This window comes from Prionailurus viverrinus, chromosome D1 (genome assembly GCF_022837055.1).
Source record: "Prionailurus viverrinus isolate Anna chromosome D1, UM_Priviv_1.0, whole genome shotgun sequence".
Taxonomy (NCBI): domain Eukaryota; kingdom Metazoa; phylum Chordata; class Mammalia; order Carnivora; family Felidae; genus Prionailurus; species Prionailurus viverrinus.
In genome coordinates, this window is record NC_062570.1 from 15,887,225 (window position 1) to 15,911,344 (window position 24,120).

The 24,120-nt window shown below is 48.8% G+C and overlaps 1 protein-coding gene across 2 annotated transcripts in view; it reads right to left on the reverse strand.

Moving 5' to 3' along the window:
• The window catches only part of SMIM35 (small integral membrane protein 35), a 45,380-nt gene that overhangs the window by 11,166 nt on the left and 10,094 nt on the right, over positions 1-24,120 (reverse strand). The window contains exon 1 of one of the 2 annotated variants that reach the window (XM_047878904.1): positions 12,311-12,431. The exons of the other annotated variant lie outside the window; for it this stretch is intronic. Within the exon in view, the coding sequence (XP_047734860.1) occupies positions 12,311-12,350 (40 nt within the window). The 5' untranslated portion in view covers positions 12,351-12,431. Of the gene's footprint in view, positions 1-12,310; positions 12,432-24,120 lie in introns of those variants that run through there. 2 annotated transcript variants of the gene reach the window in all.

Here is a 24,120-nt window from a genome sequence, read left to right on the forward strand (position 1 = left end):
CCGCCCAACAGGAGGCGTCAGATCCCAAGCAGGGTGATAAGAGGATGGGGACAGAGAGCGGGTGGGCAGCAGCATGAGCAAGTGAATACATCGGGGAATTAACCAAATAAATAAACATATTAATAATCGAGGCCGGATTTCTCACTCTTGGATAAAGGAGTTACACACACAAAAAGGGAGAGATGTAAAATCTCTCAGCACCCTCTGGTGCTGTGCTGAACTGGAGCTATGGATACAAATTCAGATTTTCTACATACGAAAAGATACAGAAATAAATGGAAATGCGTACGTATGTAGCTCTGTCCTCTAAGAGGGCTTGAGAACAGCAGTGCCCCGATATCAATGAACACATCTAACACCAAAATCTTGGTTTCTAAATACCAGTCTGTGCTCTAGGAAAGCAGGGCTCTTTGGATAAAAGGCTGATTCCAGGGCTGGCATGCAAAGTACAGGACCAACTTGTAAATCTTCTGGTCTCCTGCTTCCCCACAAAAGAAAAGGGCCTAAAGAATAACTGGGACGTGTCAAAAGGACCTGGACAGGGGTACCTGACTGACTCAGCAGGAGCACTTGCAACCCTTGTTCTCAGGGTCGTGAGTTCAAGCCCCACCTTGAATGTAGAGCTTATTTTTAAAAAGGGGAGGGGACACATAAGCCAGCTTCTACTGGCCAAATCGTGAAAATTTGAGCATCAAAAGAAATAATAGCAGTAACAACCCCCTGAAAAACACAGAAACCTACATCCATATAGATATTAACTAATTAATTAAAAGTTTAGTGCATAACGGGATATGTACACGGTTTCAAAGTCCTTCCTCACAAATACTTATTAATTACAGAGAAAGAGGAGTAACTTTAAAGAGGGGAAGCCTGGCAAACACCACTCTAATCAAGCGATAAAGCAAACATCATCAGCAATCTCACACACACACACACACACACACACACACACACACACACACACACACGGTGCATCCTTCCTGCCAAAGATGCGGAGCCGGAGTCTAATCACAAAGAGACATCACACACAAACCTACATGGAGGGCATTTTACCCAAGAGCTGGCCTGCAATTGTCAAGTGTAACAGTCACAAAATGCAAGAGGCATGCTCCGGACTGAAGCAGTTTACCAGAGACAGGACAGCTAACCGCACCCTGTGATTCTGAACTGGGTCCTCCTGCTATTAAAGCCATGGTTGAGCAACAGACAAAACCGGAATCATCTGACAAAAGTAATTAATGCTGATACTACTTTCCTGATTTTGATCACTCACTGTATCATGGTTATGTAGGGAAGCATCTTTGCAGGAAAACATACTCTAGAGTATTCAGTTGTGACGGGGGCATCAGGTCAGTAACTTACTCTCAAACCATTCAGGGAAAAAGTTGTGATTTGCTTCATATGTCGGTATATTAGTTTCAACTTTCCTATAAGCTTGTAATCATGTCGAAAAATAGTTAAAAATTTTAAAAACACAGTTGGCCTCTATTTACTGGTTTATAAGATCGCCAAGGCATTTTAAAAATGAAAAAGCAAAATTTAAAAGAATGTGGCATGTCTATGTATATGTCTCACACATATATTTGTACAAATATATTTATATATTTTGATTTTCTTTTTTTTTTTTAATTTTTTTTTTCAACGTTTATTTATTTTTTTGGGACAGAGAGAGACAGAGCATGAACGGGGGAGGGGCAGAGAGAGAGGGAGACACAGAATCGGAAACAGGCTCCAGGCTCCGAGCCATCAGCCCAGAGCCGGACGCGGGGCTCGAACTCACGGACCGCGAGATCGTGACCTGGCTGAAGTCGGACGCCCAACCGACTGCGCCACCCAGGCGCCCCTATATTTTGATTTTCAAAGGAATATATTTTTTCTTACGTGTGTATACTTTGTACATACATTTGCACATGTACATTTATAAATTTTTGGTCTACTTTTCGCAAGAATATATTTTGTTACACAGGTACACACAGTTTTTCTGGAGAGATGCAGAAGAAAAATAATGGGGTGACCTGGTGGAGAGACTGGGTGATGGTGGGAAGATGCTTTTATTTTTTATATCTTCCTGGATGGTTTACGTTTTATTACCAGGTATGTATATTAGTCTAATTTAGAAAAAAAAACAACAACAGGAGAAGTCTTCTGGAAAGTGAGATGATGCGCCATTTTTGTTTCTATTTTTATGCATTCAAATGAATGAATAAATATGTTAAGCACTGGCACGCATACACTTTTAAAAGTGTCTGTAATTAGGGTGAAGTTTAAACAAGGATCAGACATCTTCAATTGAGTCAAGTTTTGAACAATTTTGGCAGCAGAAAGACTTTACCCGGTGTTTTATTTAATTTTGGCTTTTTAATTTAAAGATCTATCTGAGGAATTTCTCCCAGTGACCAGTTAGCAAGGATTCTAGAACGTGAGGACTTCAGGGCAGTTACCACGTTGCTAAGAAAAGAAGCCTCTTTTTTTTAATTTATTTATTTTTGAGAAAGACAGAGCCTGCGAGCACGGGAAGGCAGAGAGAGAGGGAGACACAGAATCCGAAGGAGGCTCCAGGCTCCGAGCTGTCGGCACAGAGCCCGACGCGGGGCTCGAACCCACACACCGTGAGATCACGACCTGAGCCGAAGTCGGACGCTTAACCAACTGAGAGCCACCCAGGTGCCCCAACCCTCTCATTTATTAATTTAAGTCTGTGCTTTCACTGATTATCTCCCCAAAACCTCATCCTGTAGATAGGGTTTCAAACCTACCCTCCTTTTGGTTCTAAGACCTTTGAGAAGCATTTTCCCAACTTAAAAGATTTTAGAGGTAGTAAGTTTAAATAGGGCTTAGATGAGACAAAACCCCTGCGTGTTCTCTTCCACCTTTGTTTACGTGCTGCCTTATTAGTACAGTCAAGGGGCTTTTCCTACTGTTTTTGTTGTGTTTGGCTTCCTGATAACGTCCGTGTAAAATCAAGAAAGTCTAGAGTGAGAAAGTCTACTCAAACACAGAAAGCTTCGAAGAGATTTTAGTTTTCAATGATCTCATGATAAGAGATGAAAAGAAAACCTCCCTCTCTCGAGGCACTTACAGGTAGAAGTTTCAAAAGGCACTTCAGATGAAAGTTCACATAAGTTTCAGGAGACCGTCAGACAAGAAGAAATCACTTACAGAACTCTAGAGTCCCTTGGCAATACAGAACAGAGGTTAAGAATTTGACTGCTGGTGCCTAACAGACATGAGTTTGAATCTCTACTCATCATGTGTCTTTGAGCCAGGTCCTTAATGTCTCCAAAGTTTAGTTTATTTATCTACCCAATGGAAATAAAAGTGCCTACTGCCTGAAATTAATATAGATTGCTTTGAAATAATTTATGTCTATCACAAAGAGCACACTTAAAAGTAGCAATTATAGTTGTTGTTGTTTACTTTTTTTTAATAAAAATCATCACTGTCTCAATCTATATTCCCCACCTCACGATTCCAAATCTGAGTGAAAGCAGGCTCAGGGACCACAGTGTCAAGGGTAGAAGACCCTGGGTAAGACCAGGTTGCAGTCATGAAGTGGCAAGGAGCGTTCTTCTGAACTTTTCTCCTGGTCCCCTATCAAGCTCTACGTCAAGCCCCAGGACCACCCTCCCATACCTGGCATTCTCCACCCCCATACAGCATTCATTCCCACACTCAACAGTATTTATGGAGTCCCTACTCTGTGCCAGGGGCACTGGGCATAGAGTGGTCAAGACAGACAGGATCCCTGCTTTCACGAGTTCGTGTTCTACAGGGAAGACGTAGGCTAAATAACCATCCTAGTAATCAGTTGATCAAAAACACACATTCTAGGAAATATGGTGTGTCAGAATGCCATCAGAACAGGAGAACCTGAGCTATTCTGGGAGGTGAGGGAAGCCTCCTCAGAGGAGGTGACATTCAAGCAAGACTGAATCAGAAGTTAAGAGAAGCTTAAGGCAAAGAGAACTCTGGGTGCAAAGGGCCTGAACTAGAACACAGCAAAGGAAGTGCACAAGAGAAACTGGAAAGGCTAGTTGTGAGACTAGAGTATGTGCTGGTGTGGGATGGGGGGAGAAAAGCAGCAGGAAGTGGGGCACAGAGAGAAAGGGGCACAGGAGGAAATGGAAGAAATAAATGGGGTCCTGTAGTACACGGTAAGGATTCTGAACTTTAGTGTAAGATGGGAAACCAATCAAACATTTAAGCGGTGTAATTAAGCGGTCGTAACCAAATCTGTTCTTTCTAAAAACCATTCTGACTGATGTGTGCAGAATACATTAGGGGAGAGCAAACAGACAGGCAGGGAGACCAGACAGAGAGGGGCTTGAGTAATTATCATCTGGGCTATGGAGTACACGGAATCAGGAATCCGAACACCCAGCAGTCGAACAGGTAGCTTTGCTGGAAGAGGTACCGTATTAAGGCTTATGTTCAGTTAATTAGGAAACTAGATTGGGCCAAAACAGTATTTGATTGCCTTGGTCCAGGAGCTCTGTAGCAGCCTCTTTAAGGTTGTTCCAGAATAAAGAAGTTAGAGACAGAAAATTCTAGCCTGACAGCATGAGAAGATCCACTGCTCCTTCTCCAATGAAACTGATGAAAAACTAAAACAACAACAACAACAAACAAAAACATGTAAAGCTCTGGAGACGGTTCTAAGGGCAAACAGCCAAGGACAAAACATCTACGCAAGAAAATCTACAAAAATTTGATAAGAAAGGCAGCGATATGTGCTATTTGAACGAAGACCACTGCCTCCCTCCCCTCTCTCGGCTCAGCAGACACTCCAGACCCGACTGCTGCATCCAGGAACATAGGGCTCCCTCTCCCATCGAGCCCAGTTAGAGGGCTTTCCTCCCAGGAGGAACAGGACCTCAGCACTTCTCATCCTGTCCCTCGCCACTGTTGCTGAGGCTAAGTTCCGGGTGAGTGCAGTTGAGAAGTGGACGGGCACGGCATGCTGAGAATTTGGGGGGGGGGGGGGGCGCCCTGATGAGGAACAATAAGGCAAGCTGAGGGCCAAGCACAAGCTGGCATCACCCCTACCCCCCAGGCGGGGTATGTGTGACATCCCTCAGGTGCTCCTGGCTGCCCAAGCATAAAGGAAAGGACCGAAAACAAACGGTTAAACTCCAGTCTCCACCAGTTTACAAATACCTCGGCAAATTACGAGAAAACAGCAATCTTATCAATAGCCTAATCTCCAGAAACCTACAGACTCAATTTCCTGGGGCCCCAACATCACCCCTCCACAGTGACAGGGGGAACAAAGGCAAGAAGGAAACCAGCAGGTAAAATTCAAGTTTCTTATAACCTGCAGCCCCGTTGACAAATACTTGAAGCCAGTATGGGGTGGAACGTTTCTCCAAGGACTCCCTACTGTCTTAATGTTGTTAATGCTTTGCTAGAGGGAAAAACCACCTGAGCTTGACAACAGCTAGGCCTCCAATCATCTGTAAGTCTGTAGCCTATGAAAGACTCTTTGGAAACTTCTCTTTTGACTTTACTTCCCCCAAAGTCCACGGTAGGTAACCAGCCATTCTACACAACGCCAGGGCAGCTCTTCCTGCCCACGGGTCCTATCCCGGTGCTTTAATAAAATCACCTTTTTGCACCAAAGACATCTTCAAGAATTCTTTCTTGGCCGTCAGCGCTGAACCCCATGAACCCGTCACCCTCAAACCTCAATCCCCCGATTACTCTTGGCTCAGCTTTTGAGGGAGAGCTTCCACACCAGGAGAGGCAAACCAAGAGGACCTCAGGCTGCTGGCGCTTGGCTCCCAGAGGCAAGGTGGCGCTCAGAGAGGGATTCGCCATCGTCCCCATCCCCATCCCCAGCTCCATAGCCTTGGCTCAGATTCTCCCCAGGGGGCGGGGGCATAAAACAGCTCATAGTATTCTGCCCACGGGAGCAGACTTCCTTTGCAGCAGAACCTGACGGAGTTCAAACCTAAGATCTGCTCTCTACACAAGTGGAGTCTGCAGAGAAAAGCAAATGGAGAGAGATTCAGGGACTTACTGAAGATAATACAGCTTGACCGCAGGCTAGCTAGCCTGCAGGACTGACAGCTGGGAGAAACCTTTGCGGGGCCCAAACATATTTCAAACACAGACCTCAGAAACTATTCCTTCCAAGGAGCCACAATTTGATTGGATTCATTTGTAGGGCAATTTACACCTCTGAGCGTGTTGAAAACAACAGAGCCATCAACCAGCCTTGAGTGGAGCTGAACAGCTGGGCGTGGTCAAGAAAAGCGAGGAAGAGAGCGTTATAAACACCAGTCATCCCAGGGTAACTGTGGTTGTGCTCGAAGCCGTGTCTCCCTGAGGAGCAAATGGCATCAGAGGCTGGACGCTAGCAGGGAAAAACAGGCTTCACTCAAATAATCCAGCCAATCACTAAGAAATAAAGAAAGAAATAGGGACTCCTGTAGGTTAAGCGTCCAACTCTTGGTTTCAGCTCAGGCCACGATCTCACGGTTCCTGAGTTCGAGACCTGTGTGGGGATCCTTGCTGATGGCGAGGTGCCTGCTTGGGATTCTCTCTCTCTGTCCCTCTGCACTTCACCCAATCTCTCTCTCTAAATAAATACAACTGTAAAAATAAAAAGTAAAGGATGATAACGATGCCACACAATATAGAGAATACTAATAGGGCAACAGAAACTATATAAAAAAAAGAGTCCAACTGAAATTGTGGAGGTGAAAAGTACAAAAACTGAAATCAGAAGTTCAGGAGAAGGGCTCAGCAGACTTAAACCAGCAGAAGAATTAAAGAACATGAATCGCGAGATTGGTAGAGATTACGCAAGCTGAAAAACAGGAAAGAAAAAGAATGAAGAAGTATGAACTACGCCCAGAGAAATAGAAGACACCAAAAAGTGCATCAACATACATGTAATAGAAGAACAAGGATGAGAGGAGAGAAAAAGCAAAGAAAACATTTTTTTTCATAATGGCAGAAAAACTTCCCAAGTTTATTTTTTTTTTTTTAATTTTTTTTCAACGTTTATTTATTTTTGGGACAGAGAGACAGAGCATGAACGGGGGAGGGGCAGAGAGAGAGGGAGACACAGAATCGGAAACAGGCTCCAGGCTCTGAGCCATCAGCCCAGAGCCTGACGCGGGGCTCGAACTCACGGACCGCGAGATCGTGACCTGGCTGAAGTCGGACGCTTAACCGACTGCGCCACCCAGGCGCCCCATTCCCAAGTTTATTGAAAAATAATCTATACGGGGCGCCTGGGTGGCTTGGTCGGTTAAGCGTCCGACTTCGGCTCAGGTCACGATCTCACGGTCCGTGAGTTCGAGCCCCGCGTCGGGCTCTGTGCTGACGGCTCAGAGCCTGGAGCCTGTTTCCGATTCTGTGTCTCCCTCTCTCTCTGCCCCTCCCCTGTTCACGCTCTGCCTCTGTCTCAAGAGTAAATAAACATTAAAAAAAAAAAAAAAGAAAAATAATCTATATATCTAAGAAACCCAATAAACCCCAATATGATAAACACCAAGTGATCCACAAATATGCTATGATTAAAAAAAAAAGGCTGTAAGTCAAAAACAAGGAGAAAATCTTGAAAGCCTCAAGAGAAACATGACTCGTCACCTACAAAGGACTCCCAAAAAGATTAGCGGCTAGCTTCTCAGTAGAAGCAAGGAAGGCCAGAAGCAGTGAAATAACAATATTCAAACTGTTCAAAGCAAGAAAAGCATCAGCCAAGAATCCTATATTTGGTAAATCTATCTTTCAAAAATGAAAGCCAAGTAAGGATTTTCCCAGATAAACAAAAGCTAAGACAATCTGTCATTAGCACACCCACCTTACAAGAACTATTAAAAGATGTTCTTCAGGCTGCAAGGAAATGAGCCTACATGATTATGTGACTCCACACAAAGAAAACAAAGTTAATTATGCACGAATAAAGGTAATTATGTTTAAAGTGTAAGTGCACATTTCTCTCCTTCCTTCTTTTAACTAATTGAAAAGGAACTGTAGGAGTTAACATGTTGGGCCTGTAACATACAGAAATGTAATATTTGTCAATAACAACACGAAGGAGATGGGTGGGAGCAAAGCTATATTGGGCTAAGGAAATTACTGCAATTAGTAAAGTAACATGACAACATATACTTGGGTTTGTAACGTTAATAGATGTGATGGGTATAACAATAATACACAAAAGTGGGGAAAATGGAATAGAGCTATATAGAAATAATGTTTCTATGCAGTATGTAGAAATGTAGTATGTCACTACAATTCAGCTAGTGTAAATCTGAAACTGATTCTGGTGAGCTAAACTGTGTATGGTAAACCCTAGAGCAACTACTTTAAAAAACTGAAAAAACAGGGGCGCCTGGGTGGCTCAGGTAAGCATCTGACTTCGGCTGGGGTCATCTTACAGCTCATGAGTTCAAGCCCCGTGTCAGGCACTGTGCTGACAGCTCAGAGCCCGGCGCGTGCTTGGGATTCTGTGTCTCCCGTTCTCTCTGCCCCTTCGTCACTCGCGCCTCTATCAAAAATAAACATTAAAAAGAATTTTAAATAGTGAAAAAACATTAAAGAAACTAAAACGCTATATTAGAAAATATCCATTTCGTGCAAAAGGAAGCAGTAAAGGAGGACTAGATAAGCAAAGAGACACAAACCACACAGAAAGCAAAAAGTACAAGGGCTGACATAAATCCAACTGTATCAATAACAGCATTAAAGAGGAGTGGATGGGGGCGCCTGGGTGGCGCAGTTGGTTAAGCGTCCGACTTCAGCCAGATCACGATCTCGCGGTCCGTGAGTTCGAGCCCCACGTCAGGCTCTGGGCTGATGGCTCGGAGCCTGGAGCCTGTTTCCGATTCTGTGTCTCCCTCTCTCTCTGCCCCTCCCCCGTTCATGCTCTGTCTCTCTCTGTCCCAAAAAAAATAAACGTTTAAAAAAAAATTAAAGGGGCGCCTGGGTGGCGCAGTCGGTTAAGCGTCCGACTTCAGCCAGGTCACGATCTCGCGGTCTGTGAGTTCGAGCCCCGCGTCAGGCTCTGGGCTGATGGCTCAGAGCCTGGAGCCTGTTTCTGATTCTGTGTCTCCCTCTCTCTCTGCCCCTCCCCCGTTCATGCTCTGTGTCTCTCTGTCCCAAAAATAAATAAACGTTGAAAAAAAAAAAATTAAAAAAAAAAAAAGAGGAGTGGATGAAACAATCAAAGGAAAAGGCAGAAATTGTCAGACTGGCTTAAAAATACAACATGGTTCAACTAAACGTTGTCTACAGGAGATAGCATTTCGATTTAAAGAAACAAAGAGTGGAATACAGAAGGATGGAAAAAGATCGTACCAAGAGCAACTGAAAGAAAGCTGAAATAGCTATACTCATATCAGATAAAATAGACTTAAAAACATTACTAAAGAGGGACATTGCGTAATGATCCAAGGGTCAATCTATCAGGAAGGTATAATAATTATAACAGAGCACCAAGATACATAAAGTAAAAAACTGGAAGAAATGAAGGGAGAAATGGACCACTAAACAGTAATAGTTGAACACTTCAACATCCTCCTTTCAATACTGGATAGAACAATTATTTATGAAAATAAAGACACAACATACCAAAACTTACGGGGTGCAGCGGAATCAGTGATTAGAGGGAATTTTGCAGTTGTAAATGCATACTTTAAGAAAGAAGAAAGATCTCAAATTAATAGCTTACTCTTCCACTTTAAGACAGTGGAAATGAAGGACAAACTAAACCTAGATCAAGCAGAAGGGAGGAAATTCATGAAATAGAAAATAGAAAAACAGACATTATAAAGGAAACCAGAAGTTGGTTCTTTGAAAAGTCCAACAAAACTGATAAACCTTTAGCTAGATTAACCAAGACAAAAAAATTACTCAATTACTAAACGCAAATGACTAAAATCAGAAATGAACAAAGGGACATTACTGCTGACATTACAGAAATAAAAAGGCTTAACAGGAATGCTACGAACAACGGTACACCAACAAATTAGATAACTTAGGTGGAATGGACAAATTCCTAGAAAGGCACAAACTTCTAAAACTGACTCGAGAAAAAATAGATTACCTGAATAGACAGACGTAGACTACCTACGTAGACATGACAAGTGAAGAGATTAAAATTAGTAACCAGAGGAGCGCCTGGGTGGCTCAGTCGGTTGAGCGTCCGACTTCGGCTCAGGTCATGATCTCGCGGTCCGTGAGTTCGAGCCCCGCGTCGGGCTCTGGGCTGATGGCTCAGAGCCTGGAGCCAGTTTCCGATTCTGTGTCTCCCTCTCTCTCTGCCCCTCCCCCGTTCATGCTCTGTCTCTCTCTGTCCCAAAAATAAATAAACGTTGAAAAAAAAAAATTAAAAAAAAATAGCTGAAAGACATTAACAACCCAGATGTTCACCAACGACAAACGGAAAAACATAATGTGTTATATCCGTACAATGGAATACTATTTGGCCGTAAAAAGGAATAAAGTACTGATACGTGATAAACTACTTGGACAGACCAAGGGAAAGGAGTCAGTCACCAAAGTCCATATTATACAGTTCCATTCATATAGAAGTCTTGAACAGGGAAATCCACAGAGGCAGAAACCAGTCATTGGTTGCTTAGGGGTACGAGGTGGGAGGGACGGGAAGGTAAGGGGGGTTTATAGATAAAGGGTATGGGATTTGGGGGGGGGGGGGTCTTTTGAAGTGATGAAAACGTTCTAAAATCGACTGTGACTATAGTGGCAGATACGTGTGAATACACTAAACATCACCGAGTTACATACTCCAAAACAGCGACTTGTATGTTATGTAAATTACATCTAAATAAAGCTGTTTTTAAAAAATGAAATGCCGGCTTACGTTTACCTCTAATTATGCCCTCTCGCAGCTGGAAAGAAGAGCTCCCTAAATCCTTAAACTCGAAGAAAGGCACTAACATGGATTGTGTATGATCCAGGTATCGTGCAGGCACGTAACATTTAGAGCCCATGCAAAAGGCCGAGGTGCCAAAATCCTTACAGTTAGGGTCCCACCTGCTCATGTTCTAGAAAGAGGTGTGCCGGTCACTGGGAAAGCTGCCGGGATTGGGGAGACGCAGCCATGACTCTTTATGCAACACAGTGCTCCCTAAACCATGCAGATGAATCGACCCAAAACCACCCAAGTTTGCAAATGGTTAGCCCACCCCCCTACACCATGATTTTCCCCTCCAGATTCTCCTCCAACTCCCAGTTACCAATTTATTTTGACCAAAAAAAAAAAAAAAAAAAAAATTCCAATCTGATCAATTAGAGGGAAGCTCTAACAGGTAGTTGGGTCTCTTTAGGTTTTAGCTTCCTGCGGCCAGGGGCTTAAAAACAAAGAGTAAAATTAGCAACCGCATCAAACAAAATCAGACCGAAGAGTTAAAATTCAAAATTTCGTTATAATGAACCCTAGTGGCAAGACCCAGGCTTCGGTACTCGGATTAACGGTGAAAGCAGCCACAAAGGGCAGCCAGGGTACAGCTTTGGCAATAGAAAACGAGATGTGTAGACGTCCGTGGACTTCTGGTAAATCTGGTTCCCTTTGCTTCCCCATACGTCAAGTTTTATGGAGCCTACACTTCGCATTTGGAACCCAGAGTGCCCCCCACTTTTTTCCATTGTTCCTGTTATCAAACAATGCTATAAAATGATGCAAACGTCAGCTCTTTTCTCTCAATCTGTTTAAACTCATTCTGAACTGTGAACCCTAAAATTTACACCCGACCCTTGAACAACCTCAGGGCTAGGGGTGCGAAGTATAATTTTTGACTCCCCGCCAAAACTTAATAGCCTATAGTTGACCAGAAGCTTTACCGATAACATAATTAACACGTTTTGTACATGTGTTATATACGTACATATGTATCTACATATATATACACACGTTCTATATAACATGTATAGATTGTATTCCTACAATAAACTCGGCTTAGGAAAAATGTTAAGAAAACCATAAGGAAAATACATTTGCAGCACGGTGCAGCAATAAACAAACAAACAAACCTATACAGACAGTGTGACCCTAGGTCCCTCAGTTCTGTCTCTTGCTGCAACAGTATTTGGACGGAACCCACCCAGGGACGCCCCTTCTTCCAGCCTCCAACCACCCTCCAACCTCCTCGATAGGAGCTACCTTCCCCACCACCTTCACTGCCCCCTGCCTCCGGGACCAGCCAACACCAGATTTTGAGCTTTGCCCCTTATCTGCACCTGCTACAAGAGCTTCCAGATTTGCAGAATTATTCCACCCAAGTGCCAGCCATGGTCAGCCCCGGTCTACCTGCATCTTGCGGGCCTCCTTCCCTACCTCTCTCTGGGCTTCCATTCGCACCGCGACGATGTGGCATTTCCTCCGCCAGTGGGCAGAGGACCAGCGCCAAGGCACTGGGAGCCCCTCGATGCCAACCCCGCACCGCTGCTGTGCCCTCTTCCAGGACGAGCAGAAGCCTCCCAAGACTGACAGGGCCAAACCCTGAACTCCGTGGAAGCCGCCCCAGCCCAGGAGAAAACCCCGAAGCAGGCCCTTCTGGATCTGCAAGCCCCGCCCACACACACTCTGGGTCTTGCCGGAAAACCGGATCCTAGAGGAGCAGGTGAACCTCGTCAGGAAGATGGGGTGCATCTGCCTGAGCTCCGGGGCCCGGGCTGCGCAGCGCCTCTTCCAGAGACTCACCCTCCTGCCCCCTGGGCAGCCCCCGGAGCCCACGGCTTTTGAGGGGCCCTTCTGCACCCCCTGGTGTGGGGGCTTTTGCCAGAGCCTCTGCCCGCAGCCGCTAGGCAGCTTTCTAGCCCTGCCCAAGCCATAAACCAAATGGAAACAGTATAGCTTTTGGCAGGAGAAGAAAAAAATCTGCATATAAGAGGACACAGGCAGGTCAAACCTGTGTTGGTCGAGGGTCAGCTGTATTTCTTTTTTACGTCAATTACTCCAAATTAAAGCCAAATTAAAAAGTCAATTCCATTTTTAAAAGACCAATCCAAGTCGCAAAAGGATACAGTATGATCCTATTTATACACACACTGGTGTGCATGCACACACAGAAAGGACCCTCTAATTGTGTGGGAGTGGGGTAGGGGTAGGAGTGAAGAGAGATTTTCAACGTTGCCTTTGTATTAAGTGAACCACATAAAATTGCCATTTTTGTAAGTCAAGAACAGATATCAGCAATTTCATACCATTTTTATTTTTTACAAAAGAAATGCTTATGGAGTATAAACTATGGACTCTGTGGGATGATGATGCATCAATGTAGCTTCATCAGTGGTAACAAATGTAGCATTCTGGGGTGTTAATATTACAGAAAGCTCTGCAAGTGTCCCCACCGGTGTTTATGAGAAATCTCTGTATCTTCCTCTCAATTTTGCTGGGAACCTAAAACTGTTCTTAAAATTTAATTAAAAAAAAAAAAAACACAATGATACGTTTACTGCCCCTCAAACTTTAACCTTTCTCCCATTCTTTTGATCCAGTGGCCCGAATGAGCAGACAGCAGATTTCAGACGGCTCTTCCTAATTCTTGGCCACCAGAGTACTCGCTTTAGTGATATGACATTATGGCGTGAGAGAACCAGGCCATCTGCAGAGTGAAACACTGTTACTTTGAACAAGATCAAGTTTCAATCCTTGCCTGTATCAAAGTGGACATAAAAATATTAACTTCCAATGGCTATTGTGGAGATTGAAAGGAGGTATGTGGGAGAATGGGGGGGTAGTAGGATACATACACGGACTGATACCTAATAGATATTCAGTATGTTACTTTCTTTCGGAAGGTCAAATCTAGAACAGCATTAGAGTGAGCAGCTTTGCACTCATCTATCTTTGCATTTGACCCCCAGGACAGAAATCAGCTAGGCACCAAGCCACATGAGCCCACACAGCAATCACCATCCGACGACATTGTTCAAAAGCCTGCCTTTGATTCCACTATAAGAACGAGGGTAGGCAGAAATGGTCTCCAGACGCATCACCATCTCGCAGGACCTACAACAAGGCTGAGCGGTGGGGCCCTTGCTCTTTAAGTGACGCCACATGATTTGATGGCACTCTTAGATTAGATGGATACAGTCTCTTTCCAAAGCGCACAGGAAGATAACCATCACCCTTTATGGTAATGGTAGGGTTTATGGAGGAGGAAACCTCAACAGCTTCTTAGTCCTGGTAACCAACTGCCCAGGCAGAAATGCAATCTTGATATCAGCTGGTTCCCTGCCTACTCAGCCCTGGGCCTCAATACACCCCTGTGTAACACAGAGCCCAGCTTAAGGCTTGAGTCAAGCTCTCTCCAAAATTTAGGCAAGTCAGGGCAAGTGGAGAGCAGGTGCCCCCAAATGCTTCAGAGTCCCCTAAGGATCCTTCCAAGAATGGAGCTACCTGGAACCCATTCCAGACCTGTCTACTCGAACTCTGCGGAGTGGGAGCCCAGGAATCAGTAATTTTCAATAAGCCCCCAAGGGAACTCTCTTATAGGCAGACTGCCACCATTTGGGTGTGAAGGACAGCGCGATGGGTCCACCAAAGTCTATTATATGAGGGCATAGGGGGTTCCCAAAGAAAATCGTTCTGGTTACTTCACACCGAAGAGGAAGAAGGTGAGAAAGTCATAGTGAATATACTTAAGGTTGGACACAAAGGTGTTTAGGTTTGTAAATGTATTGTTTTCAGTGAGCCTTTAAGATAAACAGCTATTTAGGTGTCTTGATAGATTCTAGTCCCAAGAATACTTGGTTTTAATACTTCTCTGAGCAAGATAAAGTCAATGAGAAAGTTAGAAGCCAGCCCCACTTCTAATAAGCGAACGTTAGGAGCACGCAGACTACTGAGAGCTAGCCCCCACTTCCTCACGTGGCGATCTTGAGAGAAGGGATCCAATGGGTATCTGATGACAGAGAAAACATAGACGGAGCCCTGGCCCTGAGCTAGGGTGGTAAGGTTGACATTCTAGGGCCTTCGTGACAAATGACACCCAGAAGCTCTTGTGGTCCGAACAGAGCCTTGACGGTGTCTCAGTAGAGCCAAAACATCATCTGGGGGAGGCATACATCATACATCTGCAGCCAGTCTCAGCCAGTTTGAGGTATAAGCTGTGGTCACTCACCTTAGGGGACTCAAGGCCAAGGTGCCATTACATCAGCTTAAGTAAATGACTGCCGTGAGCTGGGGATCACTGTAGCCCTCCACCCCCACCCCGGGGCACCAGTTTTAGTGCCTAAGGTTTGCTGGACAGGGTCTGTGTCTTGGGACGTGTGGAATGGCGACAGCATCCCTGAGTGTTTCAAGACTTGTCAACGGTCTTTTAGGAGGTGGCTGTCGGGTTCAGACGGAACCTGGCCAAGGATTCCCCCACCGCCCCTCCACATCGGTCTTCCCCAGAGCGTGGGTGCACCACGGGCGATCAGGAGGAGATCATGCCGGTGCCTGGTGCCATGTTTTTAATAGTCGTGCATGTATCTTAATGTGTTTAAGAAGAGAAATTAAGCACAGCAGATCTGGATTTTGTGCATTTCGTGACTTAGGACAAGTTTCAAGAAACAAGAGATTCAATTCTTGCAAGTGAGCCAGGTTTAAGAAAAAAAATAAACAACAGTACAAGTGGCTTGGGGGTAAGGCACAGGTGACAAAGTGGCTGGAAAACCACAGGTCTGGATTAAGCTTATGAGTAATGGCCGAACACCAGGCCAGCCCAGAAGACAGAGAGATGCCCTCTGGGAAGGAAAATGTCCTCAAGGAACAATACGCCACAGGCCCTGGGTAAGGTTAGGGAGGGGAAACCACCCCTCACATTTCCTTCCGCCCACAACTCATGCCTGCCTCCAAGCTGAAGAGCTGCAAAAAAGAACAAGTAAAAACCACAGCAGTTTTGTCAATAATCATAATGTGCTACTTTTGTAACAAGTATTATTTTAGCTTTAAAAAAAAAAAAACAGTGCCGTTTCACTCAACTTTCCATGGGACATTGCAAGCAGCAGTCTTTGGGGCAACAGGAGACAAGTGTCTCCCTGATGCTGTTAGCAGGCTCTGGACATGAGAGCCCTACCTCAAGGGCAGGAGTGTGGCCACTGCCCTGGCATTAATGGGGATGATGCCACGGTGAGCCAGAGAAGGGAACAGCTCTGGCCTGGGGCGGGGGGTGGCCGAGAGGGCAGTCCACAAAGAGTGAAGGTAAACCACCCTCGCCCTCTGGGAGCGTTTCAAAGGAGGCTGTAATCCTGTATTCTTGCAGGTTTGTCCCATCTTTCTCCCGTGTGTGCGTGTGTGTGTGTGTGTGATTAATGGCCATTTATACTAGAGCATAATCCAAATATAATTTATAAATACATAAATACCCAAGTGTATACTCAAAATGGCTTATGGGTGGGAGGTGGGATCAAAAACCGGGCAGGATCTGACTCCACCTGCCCGGATTGCCGTCAACACTTCCTCTGCGTAAACTGTATCTCCCCGACCAGATGCTGAGGGAGGGAGGGAGGGAGGGAGGGAGGGAGGGAGGGAGGGAGGCAGGGAGGGAGGGCTTGAGGAGTTGTTGGGGGCACCCGTCCCACTGAGTTCACACTACCTTCTGCTGCATCAGGGTCTCTAGGGACTGGAGGACCCAGGCTTCTCAGGAGCAAAGGGTTTAGGGAGGCTCTGTAAAGTCCATTCAGAGTCCCAGACGGAGCACAGAGCTTACCTTCCGAGGGACGCGCCCTGGAGCCCCAGCACACAGTAGTGTGCAATCCTGGGTGAGCCACTGGGAACTTCAAGCTCATCTTCCGTCAAATGAAGAGCTAATAACTGATATATATATGCCTTGTGGCACTGTTGAGAGACTCATACGAGGGAAGACAAAAGGGCTTTGGGAAATCACACAGCATTTTCTTTCTCCCAAGTATTATCCCTAGGCATGGGGTGGCCCCAGAGGTCCCAAAGCTCCAAAGCCTGCAAAGAGCAGGTGCTGCAGGGCCAGCCAGGGGTACCTGCGCTGAGGCCCCTGCCCAAAGCCAGGCCCCTGCTCGAGTAGACCAGAAGTCATGCACAGCCCAGGGGAGCTAGAGCGCTGGCTCTCAGCCACTCATACCGACCATCAGCCACCTCTGCTGTCTCCAGGCTCCCGCAGCTTCTGGGAAAGTTCAAGGGCAAGGAGGCTTTCACTCTTTGACTCTTCTTGTCGATGTCTGCCAGATGTTTAGGGGGAGAAGGGAGGAGGGGAGACAGCTGACACACACACAGAGGCAGGTACTCATTCTGAGCACCCCAGGGGTCCTCTAGCCTCAGAGGTGATCCTTATCACCCAAGCCTCTTGCTTCCTGGCCACAGCACAGGCTGAGTCGTGCATGTTGCAGACAGTACACTAAACTCGGGCTGTTTTGTACGGTTGCAGGTTCGGAGGCTTTGGGGCTTTCTGCATCTGGCCTTGAAGCATCTAGAAACACTTGAATCCTTGGGTGATTCCCCCCCCCTTTTCTCTCTCTTGTAGCCCTACCCACCCTGATGTGTACTAAACCCCACACCAGAGGCTCCCAAACCTTTGTGCAGCCTTTGGAGAAAATGTCTCCACTGACCTCCCCTGACCCATTCCCACCCTATTTCCTTAAGTCCCTGCCAAAGAACTTGTCCAGGAGCAGAAATACGCTTAGACTCCACATACTCCACCATTTCTGATCCTTGCCATCAGGGGAAGCAGGAGAGAGACAGAGAGAGAAGGCTCTACTCTACATTTTTGTGAAGATGGTCAGAGGCTCATCTCTGCCTGTGTCTGGGACCAAGAATCAGGGCAGGTCAAAGCCACTGCTTTTCACTGAAGCTGATGGCACCAGAAGCAGGGAAACTGTCCTTCCCAGTTTTGTAGAGATGATGTCAGGCCTTTTCCTCTTCTCTGCTGACACCCTGAAATATTCCGTGAGCTTCTCGTGCACAGACACATGGCTGGCTGCTCGTCCATGTTCCCGTCTCCCCGCCCAGTTCCGTACCCGGAACAGGCAGATGCCGAAGCGAGCTGCGAGGACAAGGTGCGGCTGATTCAGCTCTATCCCGACGGGGCTCGCACAGTGTCTAACACAGCAGATGCTTAGTACTGCTTGCTTGATGAAAGCCGCTGGAATTAGCAGCCACCCCTCTCCTGGCCCTGCCCTGGCTGAGACGCCCAAATTAAATACAGGCTTCAAGCCACCTAGGCAATCTTGCAAATCAGTGCTGAGTCTCAGAGATCTGTTGCACGGGTGACAGCCTGAGATGGAGAGGTCACCCAGGTGTGAGCGCTCCCATCAGCCCAGGAAGGGGGTAAAGGTGAGAACGTGCTCTCACCACCGTGTCGACACAGACAGGGTCAGAAAGGCGGTCAAGCTCCACCCTACCTGTGCGTATGCCTTTACCATCAAACCACAGCAAGACAGGAGAGTATCACAGCCAGCCACATCATTTGTGGTTTCACTTCCATGGTGAATCATTGCCCTGTGCAGGTGCCCAAGAAGAGCGATCTCGGGGTTAAGTATCTGTCGAGCTGACAGCGAGCCAGAGGCAACAGGGTGAAGCAGCGAGGGCGCCGAGCGTGAGGTCCACCCGCCAGGGTACAGCACGCCAGGTACCCTTGGGCCAATCATGAGCCTTCTGCGGCGGGAACGGTTTACCTGCCCTTCACCCGGGTGCGGTGAGGTGTGAAAAGTGCTTGGGCCACAGAAAATGCTCCACACCTGTGAATTATTTAAGGTGTTAACCTGGACAGAGTTACAGAAGCCCCGTGGAAAAATTGTGGGCCACTATTTGCATAGACTGGGTGTGAAAAGCCATCCCCAGCCCCCTCCCCCAGCAGAGCAGTGCGGCCTCCCTGCCTCCAGGAGAGCCCCAGACTCTGGTTTCGTGAATCTGGTCCCGAACCACTGCCGGAGGCTCCGGGGCACCCGTGAAGGGAGGGAGAAAGCAGAAACTCTTTGCTGCCCGAGGGAAGCCAGCTGCTGAGGGCAGGCAGGAAATCTAAAAGGAGGCAGGGAAGATGTCACAGATGTGTCTCCCACGCACAGGGGGATTTTCCATGCAGCTAATAAGCTTAAGCCTCAGATCTCTCGCTTAGGTGCACCCTTCCAAGCCCCTCTGCCCAGTTTGGTGTTCGTGTTCCAAGAAGCCTCCAAAACCTTCGAAGCTTCTGGCCCCACACAACCTGGATCTGCCCAGACTCCTCCCTCCCCATCTCGCCCCCAACCCAGTAGCCAACACCCTCTGCCAGCCAGCCTCCTCCCAGCGGACATTCACATGCCTAGCCAGCTTGGGTTCCTGCCTCCAGGCCCCGGCTCACGACATTCCCCTGCCGGGACTGCCTTTTCCCTAACTTTTTGGCCTGATGAACTCCTACTCACTCTTCAAGACCCACAGCAAATACTACCCACAGCGGGAAGCCTTTTCCCAAGTCGCAAGCAGAATCAACACTCGCCCCCACTGCACTCGGCATGTCCCTCTGTCACAGCACAGACACGCCACACGGAGACTGCTGTTTTGACGGTCAGACTCCCTGCCCTGACTGTCTGCTCCCCCACAACATCCACGTGGGCTTGTCTGACTCTACGTCCCCAGAGCCCGCTGGCTCAGAGCCGGCCCCACCTCCACCCCAGGTTCTCGGCAAATGCTTCTTACATCAATGAACCCACGAATGGCCCTCGTGCTAGGGACAATGACAGTGATTCTGAAAGGTGAGAGTTGAGTCCCGGTGTCCCATCTGCAGCCAATGCTCTCACAGCTAGCCACCCCTCCTGGACACCTTATTGGCCAGCCCTGAGAAACCGTTCCTGGAGCCTGTGCGCCCTCTTGTGGCCGAAACGGCCACCAGCACCTCCTCTACCAGCATCTACACAGACGCCTGATCCCCACCCAGCGTGCTGGGTTTACCTGCGTCTTATTCACATGGAGGCTCAAGTCTGTAATTCCTTGGCTTGGAAGGGACTACAATAGGACTCATCTCACCTGTGGTCTCAAACACCCCGTCCGCCTTGGACCCGGTTCCCCCGACAGGGACGGTGGGCTCCATCCATTCAGGAGGGCTCAGAGAAGAAAAGGGAAGGGCGTCCCTGCTTCCTGTGTCTCTGGTCCAACATGCCCACCCGTGGCTTCCGGGGCCGGCCCGGCAGCCTGTGAGTGAGCACCTCCAGGCCTAGCGCCTCCAAGACACCTGGGAGTCGTGCCAGGGAGGGTGGGCAAAGTCACACCCCACCTGCTGGTTTCTAAAGGAGCCCACCAGCGGCTCTATCCCAACTGCCTCCCTCCATCTGTACCACACGGTTCCACCCCCCACCCCGGCCCTGCCACCTGAAACCAGCAACAGCAAACCCCTGTGCTTTCTCCAGACTGCGATGCCAGTCACTGAGGCGTGCCTTCTGCCGGTGTCCCCCACCCTCCGTCCCGCCAATTAAATATAGTCATTTCTCTGTCTTCCCTACTCCTGAAGAAGTCAGAGTCTGAGACCACCCACCCACCCGCACACTCTACCCAGTTCACTATATCCTCCTTTTCGCGCCATTTTACGGCTGCCTACAAAATGCCACTTAACAATCACCTCTCCCAGGAAGTCCTCCTTGATTACTCAATAATCATATGGCACTGTTTTGATGCACAGGAATAAGAGAGCGCCAGACCTTGGTGGGGGAGACACAGGGGCAGAGGTGATATCACAGTGGTTATTACAGGGCAGCTGGTGTTTTAAGAGGTGAGCAGGGGGGCTCTAAGGGCACTGAGGGCTGCACAGACCCGATTCGAGGGTGGTGTCACAGAAGTGTTCCCGGATGAGGTGACATGTGCAGAGTTGGAAAGGACGACTAAGTCATCGGCTGCCATGCAGAGGAGGTGATGAAAGAAGGCGCTCTAAGCTCAAGGAAACGAGAGGCAGGAGAGACGGACACTGAAGGTTCAGTGTGGTCAGAGGCTTTGAGGGTCAAGTCGTGGCCAAGGGCAGGTCACCAGGGGCCTTGCTGCTGAGAGAGATGCTGGGAGCCCGGTCCAGGGCAGGCAAGGTGGGGAGGCAGCCCAGTCTGGCAATCAGCTCCAGGCAAGTAAGGAAGGGGGGACAACCCTGGGATGCTGATGTGGGCAACAGGGGACGGCAGTCCGCTCACAGCAGAAGGCAATTTCGTTCTGCCCTGTTGGATTCCAGGTACCTTTGGACCTTCAAGAGAGGTCTCCCGGGCAACGGAAATACGGATTTATCGCTTAGGACAATTCTCTGGACTAGACAACTTAATTCAGGAGAGAGCAGCACCCAGGTGACAGATGCAACCTTGGAAGTGGACGAAGTCCCCAGGGAGAGGATACAAGCAAGAAAGGCAGGGCCACAGTGGGAGCCCGAAGGAATGCCAACCACCAGGTGGAGGAGACAGAAAAGATCATCCAACCAGGAGGCGACAGGAACCACGGTAGCAGAAAGTCTCCGGGGCGGCAGGCAAACTCTGCAGAGAAGGGCGGCGAGGCCATCATGCACTTGGCAGTGGTCACAACACCAAGGACGTCAGGCCTCAGCGGGAGCAGTCCCGGCGGAAGGAAGGAAGGGAGCGGGGCCAGACCACGTGGGTGACAGCGAACGTGGGCAGAAGGGGTGCCGGAGAGCAGGGCACCACAGAAAGACCACGTGTTTCCACGAGAAGAGGGGGCTGACCTCTCTCCCCCTGGCTGAGCAGTGAGCGGAAGGGAAGCCACCTGGCAGTGGTTAGAGCTGGACATAGAGTCCAGGGAGTTGACAGGAGGAGGCCTGGATGATGCTACACGCCGTAGAAAGGGGTGCTGGAGACCTGGATGGCTAACTAATGCTTGGAGAGGGGGGTTCAGAAGGCTTTGAAAGGATGAAGAACTTTCTGCTGCAACCAAAGGGAAGTTACAGAGGGTTTTGGACACAGATCCATCTGTGGTTGTGCGACGGGTGAAGAGAGGCAAGGAACCGAAGGTCTCTACTGCCCCTGCGCGGTCCCAACATGGGTTGAGAGGACTGGGGGAGCAGGCAGCATGCTGGGGAACCTGAGAGCCGTGAAAGTTCGACAGAGCCACCATGGGGAGAGTGCCGGTCACGGACAGGAGAGGGATCGTCGGGGGCGGGGACAGGTCAGCCGGGAGGTCGGAGACAATGCTGTTGCTGTGGTCACGTCCCCAAGGCTGAAGTTTTCCAGCATCCCAGGTGCAGGTGTGAGTAGGTGGAGGGCTGGCATTTGGCTGGCCAGGGGTTGGCAGGAGAGAGGTGTGCTGAGGGCACTGGCCTTGGGGGCTGGGTGGGGGAGGATAGAGGGCAAAGCCAAGAAGGGGCTGCCGGGTTGAGAGAGACTGGACCGTCCGGGAGCTGGATCTTTAGGACACTGAGGAGCAGGCGTGATGAGGACGAGGGAGTGGGAGGGCGGGAGGACAAGAGAGCAAGGCGGGAGGACGGACAGCTGGCGCCTGAGTTTCACCAGGCCAAGAAGACACCGGGCCGCGGGCAACATGGCGGGCAGCGGGGCTGAGGCCTAGGTGAAGGTTTCTCAAGAATGGGGGGGGGGCCCTAAGGTGCCAATCAAGGAAGCATCCGTTCACGTCACCCAGGGAGGGGGGCTGGACTTAGAGATGTCAGCCTCTTCCTTGAAAGAGTGACGGGGTCAGCACTGGGAGACACGACAGGAGGGGTCACGGATAGTTCTGCCCGAAGGCTCGAAGTCCCAGACGCGAAAGGGTTTTATTTCACATGGCCTTGGGAGGTGGAAATGTTTAGGCAGTGACAACAGTGAGCTGGAAGAATACTGCCCCCTCGTCTTCCCTCCTACCTCCTCGAACACGACGAGCGGAAGACTAACCACTGGCTGTGGACAAAAAGCAGCCAAGGGTCCTCAGGTTTGGGTTTGGGAAAGGCAAGCGGTCTTTCAGAGAAATGCTGAGAACACAGAGTCTTTCTCCCAGAATGGAGAGGAGGAGGAAGGGGAGGAGGAACTCAGAGCAGCATGGAGAGAAGAGAGCTGCGGCCAGCCTGCATCTAGCACTTAAATTTGGATGACGGGGACAGAAGGCCAGGGGACAACTGGCCAGAACTCTAACTTCAGAACAGACTGAGGCCCCTGAGGACAGAAGCCTGGGAATGCCTGCCGGACGGCACACCGTTCCCATGGGTTTCTAAACTGAACGCGCCGGGGATAGGTTACGGCCCCCACCTCCCCCAAGAAATCCCAGTCACAGGTCTCAGGACCAGCCAGGCTCCAGCCCCCCGTGCCTAGAACTCCAAAAGAGCAGCAGACCAAGTTCCTGGGGCCACCCATGCCTCTCCAGAAAGAGCTGCTGTTGTCCAGCTGGATTGTCCATCCAAGGGAACGGCTTCCCCATCACTCCCCAACCACATCCGGGTTGCATGGAACCTTGATTTGCTCCACCCCGCTCCTCCCCATCCAACCTCACACACACACACACACACACATACACACACACACACACACGTGCGTGCACACGCGCACACACACTCCAATCAACTTGGCACCAACTTCCCCCCCGCCTCCTTGCCCTCCTGGCAGTCTGAGGGCATGGCGTCACTAGGATGATTAAGAACAGAAAAGGAGATGAGCACTCACCCTGGCGAAGCACAGGGCTCAGGCCTCCCGCCCGACTTCCCACTGCTCAAGGCACAGAGACCTGAAGCATCTATGTCTTAAAGGCAAGGCCTACACACGCAGGCATCCATCAAAACCAATGGTCCCTTGCAAGGGGCCAACCTGTTGGAAGGGAGGCAGATGTGAATCAGGCCCAAAGTCACTCCGATCTCCCTTTGTCCAGTAATCCCCCATAACCTCTGCTCTGTGGCGCAATTTTTGTGGAATTAAACGCGAACGGCTTCAAAATAAATAATGACATTTCCATCTTCAGCTGATCCAAGCTGATCGTTTGACAGCTGGCCGCAAGAGCGGAGAGATCACAGGCAGGAGATTAAACGCTATTGACCCTATGGCCTAGCTGGAGGCTGGTTCTCCCCAGTTAGAACTGTTGTAATGGTTTTTAAAAATATCTCAGGCACCCGTGCCCTGGGGGGCCAGCCACTCTGTTATGGGGGCTGTTACACTGGAGGCCAAGAGAGGAGGGCCCCAGAAGCAGAGGGGCCACCCTCCTGGGCTCCCTTCTGCCAGGTCCCTCTCAGGGCTTCCCCGTAGCCCCCAGGGTGG